The 18,888-nt window shown below is 64.8% G+C and overlaps 2 protein-coding genes and 1 long non-coding RNA gene across 5 annotated transcripts in view; 2 read left to right on the top strand and 1 right to left on the bottom strand.

Moving 5' to 3' along the window:
* UBE2O (ubiquitin conjugating enzyme E2 O) overlaps positions 1-5,573 on the top strand; it is a 37,101-nt gene extending 31,528 nt beyond the window's left edge. Inside the window, exons 14-18 of the mRNA XM_008155023.3 lie at positions 269-965; positions 1,192-1,328; positions 2,958-3,161; positions 3,247-3,304; positions 3,410-5,573. Of these exons, the coding sequence (XP_008153245.2) occupies positions 269-965; positions 1,192-1,328; positions 2,958-3,161; positions 3,247-3,304; positions 3,410-4,080 (1,767 nt within the window). The 3' untranslated portion in view covers positions 4,081-5,573. The remainder of the gene's footprint in view (positions 1-268; positions 966-1,191; positions 1,329-2,957; positions 3,162-3,246; positions 3,305-3,409) is intronic.
* A 744-nt stretch (positions 5,574-6,317) lies between these two features.
* SPHK1 (sphingosine kinase 1) lies at positions 6,318-13,275 on the bottom strand. Of its 3 annotated transcripts, none has more exons than XM_054708941.1 (6): positions 13,245-13,275; positions 8,526-8,729; positions 8,031-8,183; positions 7,852-7,946; positions 7,649-7,764; positions 6,318-7,414 (listed from the first exon to the last, which is right to left on the bottom strand). In XM_054708941.1, the coding sequence occupies exons 1-6, from the start codon at positions 13,258-13,260 to the stop codon at positions 6,607-6,609; spliced, it is 1,392 nt and encodes a 463-aa protein (XP_054564916.1). In that variant the 5' UTR covers positions 13,261-13,275; the 3' UTR covers positions 6,318-6,606. The 3 variants fall into 3 exon arrangements, with proteins under 3 accessions (XP_054564916.1, XP_054564917.1, XP_008153401.3); XM_054708942.1 differs by lacking the exon at positions 13,245-13,275 and adding an exon at positions 10,597-10,761; XM_008155179.3 differs by lacking the exon at positions 13,245-13,275 and having other exon boundaries at positions 8,526-8,926.
* On the top strand, positions 9,667-12,915 carry LOC129147320 (uncharacterized). Its single transcript, XR_008554683.1, has 2 exons — positions 9,667-9,882; positions 12,253-12,915. It is a non-coding gene; the product is annotated as an uncharacterized LOC129147320 (long non-coding RNA).
* Positions 13,276-18,888: the final 5,613 nt, after the last annotated feature.

Below are 18,888 nucleotides of genomic sequence, written 5' to 3'. Positions count from 1 at the left end.
GGCACGTTCCAGCTCCCAGTGTAGCCACACACGCCTCTGGCCTGAGTCCTCTGAGGGTGGGGCTGCCTGAGTCCACGGGGAGGAGCGGTCTGTGGGCTGGGGCTCCGGTGCTGTTGCTGGGATGGAGCAGGTGCAGGCACCTCCCAGAGACGTAGGTGGCATCCAGCACAGAGGAGGGGGGCGGGGTGGAGCGGCTGCCACGGCCTCTGGTTTCCGAGGGCCGGGCCCCTGGTGCCGGCAGACCTCTCAGGGTGCCGTCTGTCCCCAGCACCTGTACAACATCGAGTCTGAGATCGAGGAGTCGGACTACGACTCGGTGGAAGGCAGCACCAGTGGGGCGTCCTCCGATGAGTGGGAGGACGACAGTGACAGCTGGGAGACGGACAATGGGCTGGTGGAGGACGAGCACCCCAAGATAGAGGAGCCCCCCATCCCACCCACCGAACAGCCGGCGGCCCCCGAGGAGGACAAGGGCGTGGTGATCAGCGAAGAGGCGGCCACGGCCGCCATCCAGGGCGCTGTGGCCATGGCCGCCCCGGTGGCCGGGCTGATAGAGAAGGCTGGCCAGGACGGGCCGCCGAAGAGCTTCCGAGAGCTGAAGGAGGCCATCAAGATCCTGGAGAGCCTCAAGAACATGACGGTGGAGCAGCTGCTGACGGGCTCCCCCACCTCCCCGACCGTGGAGCCCGAGAGGCCGACGCGGGAGAAGAAGTTCCTGGATGACATCAAGAAGCTGCAGGAGAACCTCAAGAAGACCCTGGACAACGTGGCCATCGCGGAGGAGGAGAAGATGGAGGCCCTGCCGGACGCCGAGCGCAAGGAGGACAAGCCCGAGGCGCAGTCCCCCGGGAAGGCCGAGTGGCCCAGCGAGACGCCGGTGCTCTGCCAGCAGTGCGGCGGCAAGCCCGGCGTCACCTTCACCAGCGCCAAGGGCGAGGTCTTCTCCGTGCTGGAGTTCGCGCCCTGTGAGTTCCCCCGGGTGCTTGGATCTGGGGGCAGCCCCTCTGCTGCTCCGGGCCGGGGGGACAGGCACTTCCCTCTGTGGCCACCGGTCCTGGTGGCAGGAGAGACGGGGGGACGGGGACGACGGGGGGCTGCTCACCTGTGTGCGGAGCACGCACGGCAGCTGCCCTTCTAGATGGCGTGCTCAGGCCTCGCATCAGGGAGTGCGCCTTCTCTTTCTCCCTCTAGCGAATCATTCTTTTAAGAAAATTGAGTTCCAGCCCCCGGAGGCCAAGAAGTTCTTCAGCGCAGTGCGCAAGGAGATGGCGCTGCTGGCCACCTCGCTGCCCGACGGCATCGCGGTCAAGACTTTCGAGGACAGAATGGCAAGTAGCCCGTGGGCGGCGTGGGCAGGCGCAGATGGGCACTGGGGGCCCCTGGCCTTCGGGCCTGATGGCGCTGAGAGGCCGCCCACACTGATGAGGCGGGAAGCTCGGTCAGGTCGGGGCAGTCCAGCACCTGGGCCCAGACCAGGTGGCTCTGCTCTCCTCCCTGTTTTAAAGTTAGTCTCACTTTATATAATTGTTTTATAATTGTTACCCGAGTCCAGTCTTCTTTTTTTTAAGCATATCTTCATTGACCTCAGACAGGAAAGGAGGGGGGAGAGAGACAGAAACATCACTGATGAGAGAGAACTGTTGATCAGCTGCCTCCCGCACGCCCCCCACCAGAATCGAACCTGGGACCCTTCAGTCCGCAGGCCAACGCTCTGTCCATTGAGCCACACCAGCCAGGGCCCAGGCGTCTTTCTGAAAAATTAGCCCCTTACAGAAAAGGCTGAGGTTGCCTCTGGCCATTGCCCACCTGCCCTCGGGGTCCTGACTTGAGGAGTTTGGTGCGTTTCCTTACGGGTGATGTTTTTTATATTTTACATTCTGATGCATCGTCATAAACACAAGCTGTTTTGTATGATTGTTTTACATAAATAGCATGGCATCGTGCACCTCACCTGTAACTTGCTTTTCTCACTTAGCAGGGTAATTTCAAGACCTGCCCAGGCTGGTTCACATTGGCCTAGTCTCCATCCCTTTTTAGCCACAGAATAGCCCTCATGTGGTAACATCACGCTCTCCCTCCCCTCTGTCCTGGTGGCGGGCCTGGGGTCTGAGTCATGCTGCCCATGCTGTGTCATTGCTTCCTCGTTTATTCCAGGAAGGGAAAGCGCCCCCCCCCCCCCCCGCCCCGTTTCTTGTTCAGCAGACCTCTGCTGGGCCCTCTGTGTGCCAGGCACCCTGAGGCATGAGCTGGAGTCTGACCGAGGCCCCAGCTCCGCCCAAAAAAGAGACCACAGAGGGTGCTGCTCAGGCGGCCCCGCGGCCCCAACCACAGGGCAGGGCTTGGTTCTTCTTGGCTTTTAGGAAAAGTCTTCTTAAAAATTCCAACCTCCGCTGAGGGAGAAGGGAATAGTATTTTTTTGTTGTTATTTTGTTCTGTTTTCCCCCAAATCTCCCTCAGAGGGAAAGGGACGCAGTGCGGGAACCTGAGGTCCACAGTGGCTCCGAGAGAGCATTCACGTCCCGTCACTCACCGGCAGGGCCACTGACCCCATCCCCACGTGACACAGATCTCGGTGTCTGTGGCTCTGCCCACATGTCCTCCCGGAGTTCACATCCCGTCCCTCTGGTTCCCTGGAAGCAGGCGCGGCCGCCATCCTGCAGCGTCCTTCCCCTCTGATGGTTGTCATAGTTCTTGCCTTGTTGGGCCTGGGTCAGGGCCGGGTTTGAGGGAGCCTTCTAAAATAACGGTTAAAGAGAAGTAAAACCTGGAAAGTTCCTTTTATGCCAGGAGTTCAAAGACGCTAGGTGGGTCTGTACGGGGGGGCGGGGGGGGGGGTGCGTTAGCATCTCGCTGCCGGCCGTGGGGGGAACCGCAGGTGCTCTGCCCGCCGCGCTCTGGGGAAGCGCAGACCAGACCTGTGTGCAGAGCGCCTGCCAGCCACGGCCTCCCTCCCCCAGGACCTCTTCTCAGCCCTGATCAAGGGCCCCACTCGCACCCCCTACGAGGACGGCCTCTACCTGTTTGACATCCAGCTCCCCAACATCTACCCGGCCGTGCCCCCCCACTTCTGCTACCTCTCCCAGTGCAGTGGTCGTCTGAACCCCAACCTGTATGACAATGGGAAGGTGTGCGTCAGCCTCCTGGGCACCTGGATCGGAAAGGTCGGTCCCATGCCAGCACCCGTCGGGATGGGGGCCAGGCCCTCGGGGTGGTGTCTGGGACAGAGGTGACCGTGCTGTGTTTCAGGGGACAGAGAGGTGGACGAGCAAATCCAGCCTTCTCCAGGTGCTCATCTCCATCCAAGGTACAGTGGTGGGGCCCGGGTGCTGATGGGAGGCCTGGAGGGCACAGCGCTGGCCGTCCCCTGGGGGTTGAGGTCAGCCGGTCCTGATGGGCTTCCCGCTCGCAGGTCTGATCCTGGTGAACGAACCGTACTACAACGAAGCCGGCTTCGACAGCGACCGGGGCCTGCAGGAGGGCTACGAGAACAGCCGCTGCTACAACGAGATGGCGCTGATCCGCGTGGTGCAGTCCATGACGCAGCTGGTGCGGCGGCCGGCCGAGGTCTTCGAGCAGGAGATCCGGCAGCACTTCAGCACCGGCGGCTGGCGGCTGGTGAACCGCATCGAGTCCTGGCTGGAGACGCACGCCCTGCTGGAGCAGGCCCAGGCCCTGCCCAACGGGATCTCCAAGGACAGCGGCTCTGCAGGGCCGCCTGGCGTGGCCGAGCTCTCAGACAGCGGCCGGGAGGAAGCGGAGGACGGCGGGCTGGCCCCTGGAGAGGCCTCCCCAGGCTCAGACTCGGAGGGCGGCGCCCAGGGCCCGGCCGCAGCCAGCAGGGACCACACAGACCAGGCTTCGGAGGCAGCGCCGGACGCCTCAGTGCCACCCAGTGTCAAACCAAAGAAGCGGAGAAAGAGCTACCGGAGCTTCTTGCCTGAGAAGAGCGGCTACCCTGACATCGGCTTTCCCCTCTTCCCGCTTTCCAAGGGGTTCATCAAGAGCATCCGGGGCGTCCTGGCCCAGTTCCGGGCCGCCCTGATCGAGGCCGGCATGCCCGAGAGCACAGACGACAAGTAGCGCCAGCCCCGAGGAAGGAGGATCGTGGTGGGAGAGGCCAGCCCCTGCTCACTCCCTCCCCCAGGCCCTCCCCCCTTCCCGCTCTCCTGTCCCCTGCAAGCCCCCCCGCCCTCCTCCCGGGTGAGTTTGATGCTGACGTGCAAGGAGTTTCTTGAGATGCTGCCATTTCTGTTCGGAAGCAATCTTCCAACAGGCGAGCCCTGTGCGAAGCAGGCTGAACCCTGCTGCTGACTGTCCACTCTCACCCTCACCCCAGGCAGGAAGTCGGCACTTGTCCCCTTGCCGCCTCCCTCTCGGGTGGGAGGTGGAGTTTTCCGAGGGCCGGGCTCCGGGGGCTCCGGGGCCCAGAGCTTTGCAGAGCAGCAGGACGAGGGGCCGTGCCTTGCATGAAGTGTGGGTTGCTCCGGCCATTTCCCTGGTCCCTGTCATCCTCTTCAGTGCCATTGTAGCTTCCCCACGTCCCCGGCCACTGCCTCCAGGTCCTCCCTTGGCCCCAGCATCACTCTCTCCCCTGGGAGCTGCAGCCGCTGCCTCTGACGCCTGGCCCTGTTCTGGCCCGTGTACCACAGGACAGCCCTCGGCCTGTTGAACTTGCTCTCTGAGACCAGGCTGGGCTCAGGTGCCACCCGGAGGTGGTGGCTCTCACGCTAACGCGCAGTGAGGCCTGGGAGCTGCTGGGAGAGAAACAGCTGTAGGTGCCTTGCTCTTCCTGCCCACGTGGCTGGGTGGGCAGTTCTGGCTTCGCGGCCTCGCCTGCTTGAACCGAAGCCAATGTCCGCTCCCCGCTCAGTCCCGTCCCAGGACCCCGGAGGCGGGAGCAGCAGCACATCCAGGGCCTGGGCCGCGCTGGGCCTCTCCCACGGACTCTGCCCCTCCCACTACCACATGCTCATGCGGGGAGGTGGCCTGTAGCTCGAAACACGGAGCCAGCCCTCTCCCGTGAGGAGGCGGCCCTGCCAGCCCTTCCCTTACAGACTCCGCAGGCTGTCTGCGGAGAGGTGGCGGGCGTGGGGTCTCCCTCGCAGGGGCGGGCCCAGAGGTTTACACGTTTTCTAAGCTTTTGATAATGTGAAGCTCCAGGTTAAGAGGACGCTGTTGAGCAGTGCAGGTCTGTAATTTTTGGTGTATGTATGTAATATTTAAGGTTGGAAGAAAATTTCAAAAGCAAAGATATTAACTCTTACTAGCAACACAAAACAAACCAAGAAGCCAAAGCATGATGCGTCTTGTCCGCCGCAAGCTGGCTCCTCACTGAGCTGCGCCATTTCCACCCGGCGGCGGCGGCAGCCGCGGGGGAGGGGCCCGGCCGCATCCCGCGAGGAACACCGGAGCGGCTGGTGGCCGCTCGTGTGGAGATGTGAATGCCTACTGCTTAAGATCTGTACAAAGTGCTGTGTGATTAAACCTTTTTTTACTTGCATTTTTTTTTGGTTTGGCTCCTTACAATGTACAAGACGACCCGGCGGCACCATTAAACCTGCCTCTGCCATTCACGTGGGCTCTGTCGCCTTTCTTCCCCTCTGGGCACCTCCCCCTCCTCGGGAAGGAGACCCTGTTGGCGGGAGGCCCGCCCCGCACCTGGCCCTGCCCTTGGTGCTCCGGTGCCTTCCGCATTCCCAGGAGGCACCGAGGAGCTCGGGTTTCGGAGGGCCGGTGCGCCTGCCCCTGGGCAGGGCTGTGTGTGCTAGAGCCCGTTTCAGCAGCGTGGGCCACCTTCCAGGTGCTGGGGAGCTGGCATGGAAGCACCTGTCTGGGCTGTAAGCCAAAATCGCTGCCCAGTTGGGAGACTGGCATCTGCCCCTCCCTGCTGCTTCCTTTTAACTGCTGCCCAACAGTGCCCACAAGGAGGGGGCGGAGGAGGCCGCACAGCCTAGAGCCCTCAGTGGAGGGATGACCGGCTCCTTTAAGAAGGGAACAGTGCCTGTCCCTTTGGGTTCCGGCCCTTGGTTCCCCAATGCCCCTTCTTTGAGGCCTTTTCCATTTCCGCTGAGACTAGCCGTGTGTCTAGGTAAGACTGGCTTTGAGCTGGCTGCGCTCCCTGGCTGAGAAGGGGGTATAATGGGCTTTGGGGCTGGGCCTTACTCCCTGCAAAGGTACCTGGACCAGCTCTGGGCCTGTGCTCACCACTATGACTGCCCAATCCGGGAGGCACCCCTGGGCATTACTCACATTAAGTACTAGAGTCTGACCGGAGCAAGACCCCCCTCCCCCCCACCCCTCGGATCAGACCAGGAGGCTGGCAGTGCCACTTTATTTGGATTGGATTCGCGGGGTGGGGCTCCCAGAACAATAGGGTGGCTTCCACACACAATGGGTAAACCAGCTGGGCCCCTGGCCCAAGGCCTCAGCCTGGCCTTCGGCGGGCAGAGCAGGTCCTTCTGAAGCACAGCCTCTCCCCACGGGAGTCCTCCTTCCCCCCCACCTCCCCACCCCCCGCCGGGAGCTGGGACAGGCCCTCCATGGGGAAGGAGGGAGGGTCCTGAGCGCAGATTACACTAAGACAGTAAGGCACAGCCAGGCGAGGGGTCATACGGGGTCTCCTGGAGGTGGCATCTGCGGAGGCTGCTGGCTGGGTGGCGGCGGCTGTGGCTCCAGCGGGGATGAAGGCTCACTGACCATCCAGAAGTAGTTGGGGTGCACCTGGCCCTGCACAGCCTCGCTGACCATCAGCTCGCCGTCCACAGCAAACATCCCCCTCCCGTCCCTGGGCTCCAGGCGGAAGGCCACCACGGGCACGTACACCAAGTAGGGACAGTCGCACTCCATGTGCCTGCCCTTCTCCATGGCCAGGAAGAGGCGCAGCAGCATGGCCCGAGACACGCCTGCCCGCACGTAGAACAGGTGCATGGCGCCGGCCGCTCGGTGGCCCATGGGGGCAGCGAACATCTCGCTGCCCAGGTGCGAGTGCAGCAGCGCCAGCACCAGCACGAAGTCCTGCTCGGGCACCACAGTCCAGTGAGCGGGCACCGGCTCCTCCAGGGGCACGAGGTGGGTGTCCACCGGGCCCTGCTGGTCCTGCCGGTCCGGAGCAGGGGAGGCGGGCACGCTGGAGACCACCCGTTCCGCGGGCAGGTAGGCCAGTTGGCCCCGGTAGACCCGCAGGGCTGCCAGGCGCAGGAGGGTGCCCACAGTGAAGCGCATCTCCCCCAGGCGCCGGAACTTCTCACTTTCGATGTCCACGTCCGCAATGAAGCCCCAGGCCAGGCTGAGCACGGAGAAGACCCGCAGCCCCGACACCATCTGCAGGGACAGCAGGTTCATGGGCGCCAGCCGCCGGCGACACAGCAGCAGCGTGCAGTTGTTCAGGAGGTCTTCGTTGGTCACCTGCTCGTAGCTGTGGGGGGAAAGGACTCATGCATCCTCTGCACACCCCCGCCCAGGGAGTGGGGGGCGGGGCAGGGAGACAAGCAGGTAGAGGCAGCCACGAGAGGGCCCCAGAACTGGGGGCGGGAGCTCCAGCAAAGAGGGAGTGGAAGTTACCCTCGCAGATGAGATTTCCTAAAAGAAACCCAGGCCGTGGGCCCGCTCTGAGGGGAAACTGAGGCCCGCTCTGGCCCTGGGTTCTCACCCGGCATAATGGTTCAGAGAAGCTGCCAGTGCATTGCCGGAACCGGCCGGGAGGCTACACAGGGGCTTCCGGATGGCGGTCTCCCAGTCGGGCCGCTCCATGAGCCCGTTCACCACCTGTGGGAGCACAGCGGCCTCAGCCTGGCTCAGCCTGGGGACGCCCCGCGCCGCCCCCCACGCCGGGCCCCCAGGTGCAGGCCTCACCTCGTGCATCAGCCCGTCTCCAGACATGACCACCAGCGCGTCCCAGCGTCCCAGCTCCTCCGCCCGCACCAGCTCCCGGGCGTGGTTCCGCCGCTCTAGGGGGGGCAGACCAGGTGGCTATGGAGGAGGGTTCCCATCAGTGCGGGCTCCGCCACCGCCCCCCGCGGGGAGGCACTCACCAGTGAGCATGAGCCTGAAGGAGACATCCGCCTGGGCCAGCCGGGGCTGCACGTGGCTCCGGAAGAGCTGCAGGCCCTTGCCCTTGCCGCCGCGCGGGTTCAGCAGCACCAGCACGCGGCAGGGCCGGGGGAGCAGATTCCGGGGACCCTCGGCTGCAAAAAACAAACCTGAAAAGGCCGAGTCCCCAACCGGCCACTAGGGGGCGCGGGGTCACAGCAGGGGTACCGGGAGGGAAACCGGCGCCCGAAGTACCCGGGTACTGGATGCGGGAGAGGCTAGCCAGAGGCGGCGGCCTCCAGCAGGGAGCTCCGGGGGGAGCAGGGCACCCCGACATCCCTGTCCCTGGTTCAGGCCCTGCCAGTATCCGGCCTCATCAGGGACAGCGTTTCCCTCCAGCGTCCCCCGCCCCTCTTTTGTCCAGCTGAATGGGCATCCTTCCCGGCTGGGGAGAGAAGGGATCCCCCTGCATCTCTTCCCACCCGGCCCCCACAAACCTTGATCCATAACCTCGACCCGCAGCTCCGGCTGCCTAGGGCTCCCCGGCGCTGTCGGGGCGCTGTCCGCGGCGGTCGCTCCTGCCTTCAGCTCCTTATCGGTGCTGCCCAGGCGGGCGTCGCGGTGCCGGCTGTGGGGCTCGCCCTCCCCGCCCGGAGTCCGGGCTGTGGGGACACCCGCACCATCCCCTTCGGCTGCCGGATCTGAGGAAGAGGAGACAGCGCTGGCGGAGTCCGGAGCGGCTGCCCGAGGTGAGGGGCGCGCAGCCAGATCCTCGGACCCCGCGCGGGGAGCAGCGCGCCTCGGCATCGCTGAAGGCTCGGCGGTCGGGGACTTGGTTTTGGAGAGGTCCAGAGAGCCACGGCCCGGTGGCACCCAGGGCGCTCCCGTCCTGGAACCGAGCTGCCCACCGCGGTGCCGAAGGCTCCCTTCCCGGGGCCTCGGGTTCCGGCCCGACGGGTGAGTCAGAGCCCCGCGGCTCCCTCCGTCGGACCAGTCACCTCACACCCCCGCCCCCCGGGGCTGCAGGGGGAGGGGAGTCCGGTGACGTAAAATCCCAGAACTTGACACCGTGGGGCACGAAGTTTGGGGCGAGCCATCCCCCACCCCAGCTCCAGCAGGGCCGGGGGAGCCGCGCGCACCTTCAATGGCCCGGCTCCGCCGGGACGCGCGCCGCGATCGTGGGAGCAGCGCCGGGATCGCGCGAAGACTGAGCCCAAGCCCGGCCGCCGGCCGCCGCCTCCCTCAGCCGAGTGGGCGCGGAGGCCACGCGATCCGTGGCCCAGTTCTCCGGGCCGCCCAGGAGCCACGAGCCACGAGCAGAGGAGGCAGGGCGGGCGGCCGGCCCTACCCAGTCTGTCCGGTTTGCTGGGGAGGCGCCACCTCGGTGCCTAGAGCGGACGCAGCTCGTCCCGGGCGCAGCCCCGCGGCGGAGGCACAGCTGTGGCGGGATAGACGCCGGCTCCACGGCTCCGCCGCCTCCGGCCGCAAACTTTTCGCTCAACTCGGCCGCCCCTCGCCGAGATGCGGAGAAGGCTCGCGCTTCCGCGCCCGGCCTGGCCCCGCCCCGCGCCCCGCGCGCTCCAGGGGGCGGACCCGGCCGGCTGGGGCCCGCCCACTCCGGTCTCCCGTCTCCCGGGGTCGCCTCCCGCTAGTCCGCGCCTGCGGCTCGGCCGCCAGCAGACCCTCGGCTGGGTCTCGGGCGTGACTACGCGCCCCGGCCGCTGGAGACGGCGACCGGCGCAAAGGGGGTGCCGCAGCCCGGCCGGGGGAGAGGCCAAGGTTATCGGCGCGGCCCAAGCCCCGGACCCGGCCACGAGCGGCGCGCCGCGAGCGCAGCGTTCCGGGCGCGTGAAGGTGAACGCGCGGCGCAGGCTCCCCGCGAACTCGCCGCGGCGCCCCAAGTCGTAGCGGCCGGGACGGGTCTTCCCCCTTCACGCGCCCGGCTCCAGCCCACTGGGCATGGGAGGCCTAAAGCCCGCCCGTGCGGGTGTCTCTCCCGCTGCCCCGTCCTCCCGCCGGCCGTTCTTTTAGCTTCCTGACGCCGAGGCAGCGGAGCGCGCCGCCCCGGGGAGGGGGGACCGGCGGGGGCCGCGACAGGGAGGCGGCGCCTTTGTCAAGAACATCCCTGCACCTTCGAGGCTCCTCTGGGCCAAAGGAGCTGCGCCTGCGGCCGGCGGTCCGGCCCACCGCCCCTCGCCACCCCGGGAGCCTGGGGGTGTCCATGGGCCTGGGGGTCCGCATCGGGATCGGGGAGCCCAGCATCGGGGCGTGGCCCTCGTCCCTACACCGGCTCGGCCGGAAGGTGCCAAAGTGCAGGGAGTTTTCCGTGGAGGCAAAGGGCGCGTGTCAGTGTGTGAGCCACAGAACCACGGGCGCACGTGTCCGCGACCAACTCCAGTCGCCTCTCCGAAGGGTTGTCGGCGGAGATCCGGGGAGGAAGCTGCCCAGACCGGCGCAGGTTGGGCCAAAGCCGGAAAAAACCAAACCCCTGTAGGGGGCTGAGGTGGTCCAGGCCCTGCTACACCGAGTTCACCCGCCCGCACCTGCCCCCGCGCGGCCCCCACACACCTCTCCTCATCGCCCCTTAAAACCGAGAAGGGGCAGGTCTGGTCACGCCTCGGCGGCCGCGCTGCCCAGCACCGGGGCGGGGCCCGAGGGTCCCCAGGTAGGGGAAGGGCAGGCGGGGACCCGCGAGTCCCCGGCCGGCGGCTCCGCGCGCGACACCGCGGTGCGCGATTCCGCCCCGCGCCGCCCCCGGGCATTCCTGGCTGCGTCCGGAGCGCCCGAGCGCATTCCGGGAAGGTGACTCAGCGCCGGGTGCACGGACGAGGAAAGCACGGACCTAAGGATGAGGGGAGGGGCCTGGGGCATCGCCGCCCTCTGGCAGCGCGGCGCCCGCCCAGGTCTGATCGGGAGTGTCCCAGCCCCCACCGCACCCCGGGGCTCGGGGCGGGCGGGGAGCGCAGCGCCGCAGCCGCAGTGCCGCGGTCACGCGACGCCGGGACCCGAGCGGCGTCCGGAGGAAAGGGCTCCGCGTGGGACCCGGGGGCCAGATCCCGCCCGCATCTTCCCTCCTCCCCTGTGCCCTCTCCCCCCACCCCCCACCCCAGCAGGGGTCGGAGTCTGGGCTTTTGGCGCCTGGAGGTCGCGGGACGCGGGATGGGATGGGGCGCCCGGACAGGTCGGCCGTGGAGGAAGGCGGCTGCCTGGCCGGCCGGGCACCTCCCCTTTCCTCGCCCTCGCCCTCTCTCGGGAGGGCGCTGCCATCAGGCCTGCGTGGCCGCAGCCTTTAAACTTGGGGTCAGATGGGGAACAGGCTCCGGAATGGAAGACGTGGTTGTGCCTGAGTCTGCGATGGGACAGGAGGCCTCTCCTCCTCCCGGCACCCCAGGCTGGAGCCCCTGGAGTCGGGGGGCGGGGGGCGGGGGGGTGATTAGAAACCCAGCGGGGGAGGGGAGGCGGGCGCCTGCTGGGTTCTCTGTGCGGCCCAGGGACCCAGTGGGAGGAGGTGAAGGGCAAAGCCCGCTGGCCCCAGTTCTGACCCACACAATGGCTCCTCTGTCCTCCTTGCGCCTCTCCCCCTGCCCCCCTCATCTTCGGACTCCGCTCTGCCCCCTCATTCTTGTCATTCACACCCCCCCCCCCCCCAGGCTGCCTCTCTGCCCCTCTCTCAAGAACTCTCATCTCTGGGAACTTGCCCATCAGCATCTCTGGCCCAGGAGACAGGGTTGGGCAAGAGCAAGATGGGGAACTGAAACCCTGAGAGGTGAAGGGCTTGTCCAGGCTCCAGAGCAGCTGTCAGCAGCCCCAGCGGCACAGCCAGGAGTGCCGGCCCCCAGCTCGGAGGCTGAGCCACCCAGGGCGCCCGGTGCTCCCGTGCCCCCCGGCCTGGCGGGTTCCTTTCCACGGAGCTGCCCCGGTAACCCAGCTGCTCAGTCTCCCCGGGAAGGAGGCCGCATCTTCAAAGCCACTCTAGGCTGCATCCGCCTCCCAGGTCCTGATGAAGCAACTGGCCGCGGTGCCTGGCCAGGCCCATCACGGGCCTGGCATCAGTTTGATCTGACCTGATCGCCAACCCAGAGCTTGGCACGCAGGTTATACCGGTCTCACAAGTGAAAGAAACTGCCTTTCCATTTCCCCAGCCACCCCACCCCCATTCCGGCTTCTGGGCAGCCTCCCCAGGGGGACACACCTGAGAACCCCTTTTTTCTCCTTCGGTTACAGAAAGCAGGCGTTCTCGGGCCTCGCCCCAGCTCTCCGGAAGCGTGGAGCCCAGGCTGCCAGGTGGCAGTGACTTGCTTTTGTTAGGCCAGGATTCCTGCCATCGCTCCCTTCCCCGAAGCTACGAGCTGCCTCCCTTGACCTCCAGTCCTTTCTGCCCAGGAGGCTGCAAGGGGAGGGACGCGGCCAGCCCGCAAACTCTTTTCAGACCTGGGTTCTAGGACAGCCCCAGAGGTGGCTCAGCACCCAGCTCTTCCTGGATGCTGGCGGCTGCTCCAGGCTGGGATGGTGGGGCTGCCCTGTGGAGAGCGGCTACAGCCTTTGGACAGGTTCACGCCTCGGACTGATGAGAGGGCACAGTCCTCTTGTGGCCACGTGCAAGGCCCAGCGTGGAGGGCAGGGCCTCCCAGCACAGTGATAGCCAACAGCTGGAGTTGTCAGCTTGAACCTGTGGTCCGAACACGTGGCCCCATGTGCCCGAGTGATGTGGGCTTGATAGAGTTCAGGTGCATGTAACTGAGTGGGATCGAAACCCACGAGAATGCTGTAAACATCTTGACCACGCCCTTCCTGTGCCTCGTGGCATCGGCTATAAATAAAGACACGGCTTGTAGTCCGTGGCGCTGTCGCTAGCTCTCCATCAGAGAGGACAGTGTCCCACCCAGACCCAGCGTTCATTCTCTTGTCTTTTCTCCATCCTTCACCACCCCCGCCCAGGCTCACGGAACCTGGCTGAGCTGGCGCGGCACATAAGGCGCCCAATGAGGGGCTGAGTATGCCATGGCCGTGCCGGCTCGCCACACTGCCCCACGCGGGGAGCCAGGAGAGCTGCCAGGCCCTCGGGACTCAGTTGCTTGCAGAGTGTGTGGTGGGTGAGCCTAGCTCTACTCTTTGTTAACGTGGCTGTCCATGCTGAGGCTGGAACCCAGGTCTCTTTCCTGCCTGTGGCCTCTGCCTCCCACATGGCCGCATGCACCTCGCCCGCCTGCCCTCACCTGCAGGCCAGCTCATCCTGGCTGGGGGTCGGGGCAATCCCCTTCCCGAGCCCTCTCAGTGCGAACGCCCTGAAGGCCGCCCGTTCCAGCTGCCTGCCCCGCACCTGTCTCAGGCAGTTGTGCCCGGATCATGACCAAGTACCACAAACGGTGCCTTTCCGGGTGTTGACTGTCTCACAGTCCGGAGCCGGAAGTCTGAGATCCAGGTGTGGGCGGGTCGGAGCCTTCCAAGGCTGCGAGGAGTCTCTGCCCGGGCCTCTGCCCAGCTTCCGGTGGTTGCCGGCAATCTTCGGGGTTCCTTGGCAGTGGATGCGTCCCCTGACCTCTGCCTCATCGTGTGGCCTTCTCCCTGCAAGCGTTGGCTGAGGTGTGTTCCATTAGGGCCTGCACTCTCTTCTGGGGCATGTCCTTTTTCAAATGCCATTTACTCTGGGAGGGAAAACCAATGAGTGATGAGGACTCTAGTGTTAATTAATGTACCACATTTTAAAAAATATATATTTTATTGATTTTTTACAGAGGGGAAGGAAGAGGGATAGAGTTAGAAACATCGATGAGAGAGAAACATCAATCAGCTGCCTCCTGCACGCCCCCCACTGGGGATGTGCCCGCAACCAAGGCACATGCCCTTGACTGGAATTGAGCCTGGGACCTTTTAGTCCGCAGGCCGACACTCTATCCACTGAGCCAAACTGGTTAGGGCAATGTACCACATTTTAATAAAAATAACAGCCCGGCCCTAACCGGTTTGGCTCAGTGGATAGAACATTGGCCTGTGGACTGAAGGGTCCCAGGTTCGATTCCGGTCAAGGGCATGTACCTTGGTTGCGGGCACATCCCCAGTGGGAGGTGTGCAGGAGGCAGCTGATCGATGTTTCTCTCTCATCGATGTTTCTAACTCTATCCCTTTCCCTTCCTCTCTGTAAAAAATCAATAAAATATATTAAAACATATATATATGTATATATAACAGCCCGGCCAGCGTGGCTCAGTGGTTGAGCATCAACTTATGAACCAGGAGGTCATGGTTCGATTCCCGGTCAGGGCACAGGCCCAGGTTGCGGGCTCGGTCCCCAGTGTGGGGTGTGCAGGAGGCAGCCGATCGATGATTCTCATAGTTGATGTTTCTATTTCTCCCTCCCTCTCCCCCTCTGAGATCAATAAAAACATATTTTAAAATACATACATCTATAGCAATACTCCGTGTCTTTGGCGGGGGAGGCGGTGTGTGCTGACATGGGTGCGCTGTAGGGAGGCGGCGCGGGTCTGCGCTGGCCCCGGCCTGCCCGCTGCTCCGCTGCTCCGCTCCCACCCCTCGCCTCCCTCCGAGGCTTACGGCCCCTCTGGCTTCTGAGCTGGTGGGTCTGTTCCCTGGCGCTTGGGAGAACAAATCTGAGCTTTGTGCGGAGTATCAGGTTCCTGTTGGTGAGGAAAGTGGCTCTCCTGCGGCGCTGAAGGCCAAGGTTACCGTGGGCCTCGCCTCTTCTCCGTCCGGAGGCCCCGGCAATCCCGGGCTCAGGCCTCGCCTCCACCTCCCACGCCGGCGGCACAGCCGCTGCAGATCTCCGTCCGGCTTTTGCTTCTGCTCTCACATCTCCTCGGACTCCCACCTCCCTGCCTCCCTCTCATAGGGCCCCCGGGTCTACAGCCCCCCACCCCCCACCCCCCGCCCCAAAGAACCCAAGACAACCTCCCAGTCTCAAGAGCCAGAACTCCATCACAGCTGCGAAGTTCCTTTTGCCATATAAGGTCACTTTCATAGGTTTGGGATTTTTCCCCTTTTTTTTTTATAGGTTCGGGATTTTGACGTGGACATCTCTGTGGTGCGGTTATTCTGCAGCCACAGACGGGGAGGGAGGGAGCCGGGGACTGCTTCCTGCTTCTAACACCCCCACCTCCCGGCACCCCCAAGTGAACACAGGCCAGGAACTTGCCGTCCCCCAAATCCGTGTGGGGCTGAAAAACACTCTTGCTCGGATCCTGTAGCCTTCGCCGTCGTCTTTGGCTCATCCCAATGAGGTCCCCACATCGGAAACTGGATTCCATTTTCTAAACATCACCCAGGAGGAACTGCCGTCCTGGCTACGGGGATTCCAGGCTCGCAAAGCAGGACTTTCCACCTGAGGAAGGGGTGGGACTGGGGGCAGAATTCCCCGCTGGGTTTGGCAGGAAGGGCTTTCTAGCCACAGGGCACGCCCCCTGGGGACCAAACTGAAGCCCGTGGCCCTGTCAGATCCTGTCACGTGACCTCCCCGTCCAGCTGCCGCTCATCCCTGTGCGGCGGCTGGACCAGGCCTGCCACGGGGAGCCCTGCAGCCAGGGACATTCCACCGCCCCGTGACATCCGCTCCCCTGGTCTCCAAACCCAGCCCGCACCCCAGATACATCCTGGGGAGGGGGGACGGGCCCCTGGACTTGGTACTCATCGCTCACTTCTGGTTCTGAGCCCGGGCGGGAGGTACAAGTCCTCCTTCGAGGGAAGAGAGGCCCCCAGCGCCTGCCTCGCCCCGGGCAGCTCCCCGGGGACAGGGACGGGGTGGCGGGGGCGGAACGGGGCACCGGGCAGGGCAGCGAGAAGGCCAGGCCGCGCTGTTGTCTTTCAGCGGCCGCTCCCTCAGGACGGGCGTGGCCACGGTTTTCCAGGGGCTTTTTGCTTTCACATCTCTCTAAAGCTTTGTGCTTGGGTCGCTCCCAAAACAAACAGGCCGTGGGCTGGACACAGCCGCCAGCAGGCCCTGCACGTGTGCGAATGGCCTGGGGCTGTTTGCTCCCACGGGGTGGGGTGGACGCCCCTCTGAGCCCAGGGGAGGCGAAGTCCTTCCTCACCCCTCACCCTCACCCCTCACCCCTCACCCTCACCCCTCACCCTCACCCTCACCCCTCACCCTCACCCCTCACCCCAGGGGGGAAGCACACGCCGCCTCTGGGAACACCGCTCAGGGCGCCACACGATGGGCCCCTGGTGGCCACATCCAAACCTTGGTGCTACTCAGGCTTCCAGCACGGAGGCCAATTGGGGGGGGGGAGGGGACGGAAGGGGGGCAGAGCGCCTACCTGAGCAGAGCAAGGACAATGGGCCAGGTACAGAAAGTCAGCAGGGAGCAAAGTCCTGGTGCCCAGCAAAGGACAGTTGTAGGGGGGCCCTCACCCCCAGGGAGGCCTTCTCTCCCCTGGCATCTCGCTGGTCATGCTGTGTGGACGCCTGGCCTTCCCTCCCCAAGATCACCTCCAGGCCCAGAAAAGCAGCAAAGCCAGACCAGGGGCCCCCTGGCTGCCTCAGGCCCAGCTGCATTGGCTAATGACCCCTGGCACCGCCCATCGACCATCGGTCGGTGGAGACCCGGACCCTGAGAGGGCTCAGCTGGAAAGCTGCCGACTATTCTATCAGATCTTCCCCGGGGACCTCCCCTAAGCTCTCCACCCTGAAAACCTTTAGGACTGGACCCAGTGCGCTCTCCCTCCCTCTCGGAGCACGCCCTGCCCTTCCTTCTCCCCCACCCCCGTCCCAGGCACCTCACCGATAGCCTCCTCACTCCCCGCTCCCAGGGCCTCCCTGTGCCTCTGTAACTGCTTCCTAAGGCACTTCTTCCAGGAATGACTTCTCCCCTGGGATTCGCCCAGCAAATGTTCTCTTACAGTTTGGGTCTTGGCTCTGAATGCTTTCCCAGCCCGAGCCCAGGTCCCGAGGTTGCTGGACCCAACTTTGGTCTGACGCCCCGGGTCTAACCCCCGGAGCCATTCCAAGCACCAGATGCGGAGCCTGGAGCGGGCCTGCCTACCCCTGCCTACCCCTGCCTGCCCCTGCCTACCCCTGCCTGCCCCTGCCTGCCCCTACCTACCCCTACCTACCCCTACCTACCCCTGCCTGCCCCTACCTACCCCTACCTACCCCTGCCTGCCCCTGCCTGCCCCTGCCTACCCCTGCCTGCCCCTTCCTACCCCTACCTACCCCTACCTACCCCTACCTACCCCTGCCTGCCCCTACCTACCCCTACCTACCCCTACCTACCCCTGCCTGCCCCTACCTACCCCTGCCTGCCCCTGCCTACCCCTACCTACCCCTGCCTGCCCCTGCCTACCCCTGCCTGCCCCTGCCTACCCCTGCCTGCCCCTACCTGCCCCTACCTACCCCTGCCTGCCCCTGCCTGCCCCTACCTACCCCTACCTGCCCCTACCTACCCCTGCCTGCCCCTGCCTACCCCTACCTACCCCTGCCTACCCCTGCCTACCCCTGCCTGCCCCTACCTACCCCTGCCTGACCCTGCCTGACCCTGCCTACCCCTGCCTACCCCTGCCTGCCCCTGCCTACCCCTGCCTACCCCTGCCTACCCCTGCCTGCCCCTGCCTACCCCTGCCTACCCCTGCCTACCCCTGCCTACCCCTGCCTGCCCCTGCCTACCCCTACCTACCCCTACCTACCCCTGCCTACCCCTGCCTACCCCTGCCTGCCCCTACCTACCCCTGCCTGCCCCTGCCTACTCCTGCCTGCCCCTGCCTGCCCCTGCCTGCCCCTGCCTACTCCTGCCTGCCCCTGCCTACCCCTGCCTACCCCTGCCTGCCCCTACCTGCCCCTACCTACCCCTGCCTGCCCCTGCCTACCCCTGCCTGCCCCTGCCTGCCCCTGCCTGCCCCTGCCTACCCCTGCCTGCCCCTGCCTACTCCTGCCTGACCCCTGCCTGACCCTGCCTACCCCTGCCTACCCCTGCCTACCCCTGCCTGCCCCTGCCTACCCCTACCTACCCCTGCCTACCCCTGCCTACCCCTGCATCCCAAAATAGGCATCATAGAAATCGCCTTCCCGAGGCTCCCTGCTGAGCGTCAAACCCTTCGGCCCTTTTCCAGACACAACCCAGGAATCTGTCATGATTATACCGGGCGGCTGGGCAGCTGGGCGGGGAAGGCGCTGAGGGCAAGGGACACTGACCGGATGCCCACGTGTGCCCCTAAGCCTCCGGGGAGCGGAGCGGTGCTGGGTGTCTGACCGGGGGAGGGCCATTTCCCAGAGCAGAGTCCCTCGTCCTCTGGGCTTGCCGCCCTGGAGTCCTGACCAAGGGGGCATGGCTGAGGTGAGGTGGCGTTTCTCCTCGAGGCAGCCCTCTCCGAAACTCGCTGTCACCAAACGGAACGGGGACCCAGGTGGTTACCTGTCACAGCTCACAGACTCATTTGCTAGTGAAATAATTTTGCTAAAAACAAACCAAAAAGTGAACCAGGCTTGGAGAGTGCTCCTGAGCGGGGAGAACATTTTTTTAAAGTAGATTTTTATTGATTTCAGAGAGGAAGGGAGAGGGAGAGAGAGAGAAACATCAATGATGAGAGAGAATCATGGATCGGCTGCCTCCTGCATGCCCCCTACTGGGGATGGAGCCCGCAACCCGGGCATGTGTCCTTCGCTCTATCCACTGAGCCAAACCGGCCAGGGCCGGGGAGGAGCTGTTAGGTGCTGGCTGGAGAACAGCTCTCTTTGTCTCCTTCTTGGGACCCAGTCAGCACGCTTCTGCACAGAAGTCCTGGGAAATGCCTGTGGTCCGGCCTCCCCACCGCATCCCTCTGGCAGACGCATCCCTCTGCAGACGTGGCTGAGCCCAGCGCCCCGGGGAGGGAGCGGCATCCGCATGCCAGGTGGCCGCTGAGCCTCAGAGAG

This window comes from Eptesicus fuscus, chromosome 20 (assembly GCF_027574615.1).
Source record: "Eptesicus fuscus isolate TK198812 chromosome 20, DD_ASM_mEF_20220401, whole genome shotgun sequence".
Lineage (NCBI taxonomy): Eukaryota > Metazoa > Chordata > Mammalia > Chiroptera > Vespertilionidae > Eptesicus > Eptesicus fuscus.
The sequence above is the reverse complement of the archived record's forward strand: the minus strand, read 5'-3'. Positions and strand labels throughout refer to the sequence as shown.

What these genes read in the sequence shown, in the direction of transcription:
- SPHK1 (XM_008155179.3), bottom strand. Translation starts at nt 8,835, where the DNA reads ATGCCGAGGCGCGCTGCTCCCCGCGCGGGGTCCGAGGATCTGGCTGCG. An exon ending in GGTCGAGGTTATGGATCAAG is followed by an intron (nt 8,184 to 8,525) that starts GTTTGTGGGGGC and finishes TGTTTTTTGCAG; the next exon opens with CCGAGGGTCCCCGGAATCTG. An exon ending in TCTCTGAACCATTATGCCGG is followed by an intron (nt 7,415 to 7,648) that starts GTGAGAACCCAG and finishes TTCCCCCCACAG; the next exon opens with CTACGAGCAGGTGACCAACG.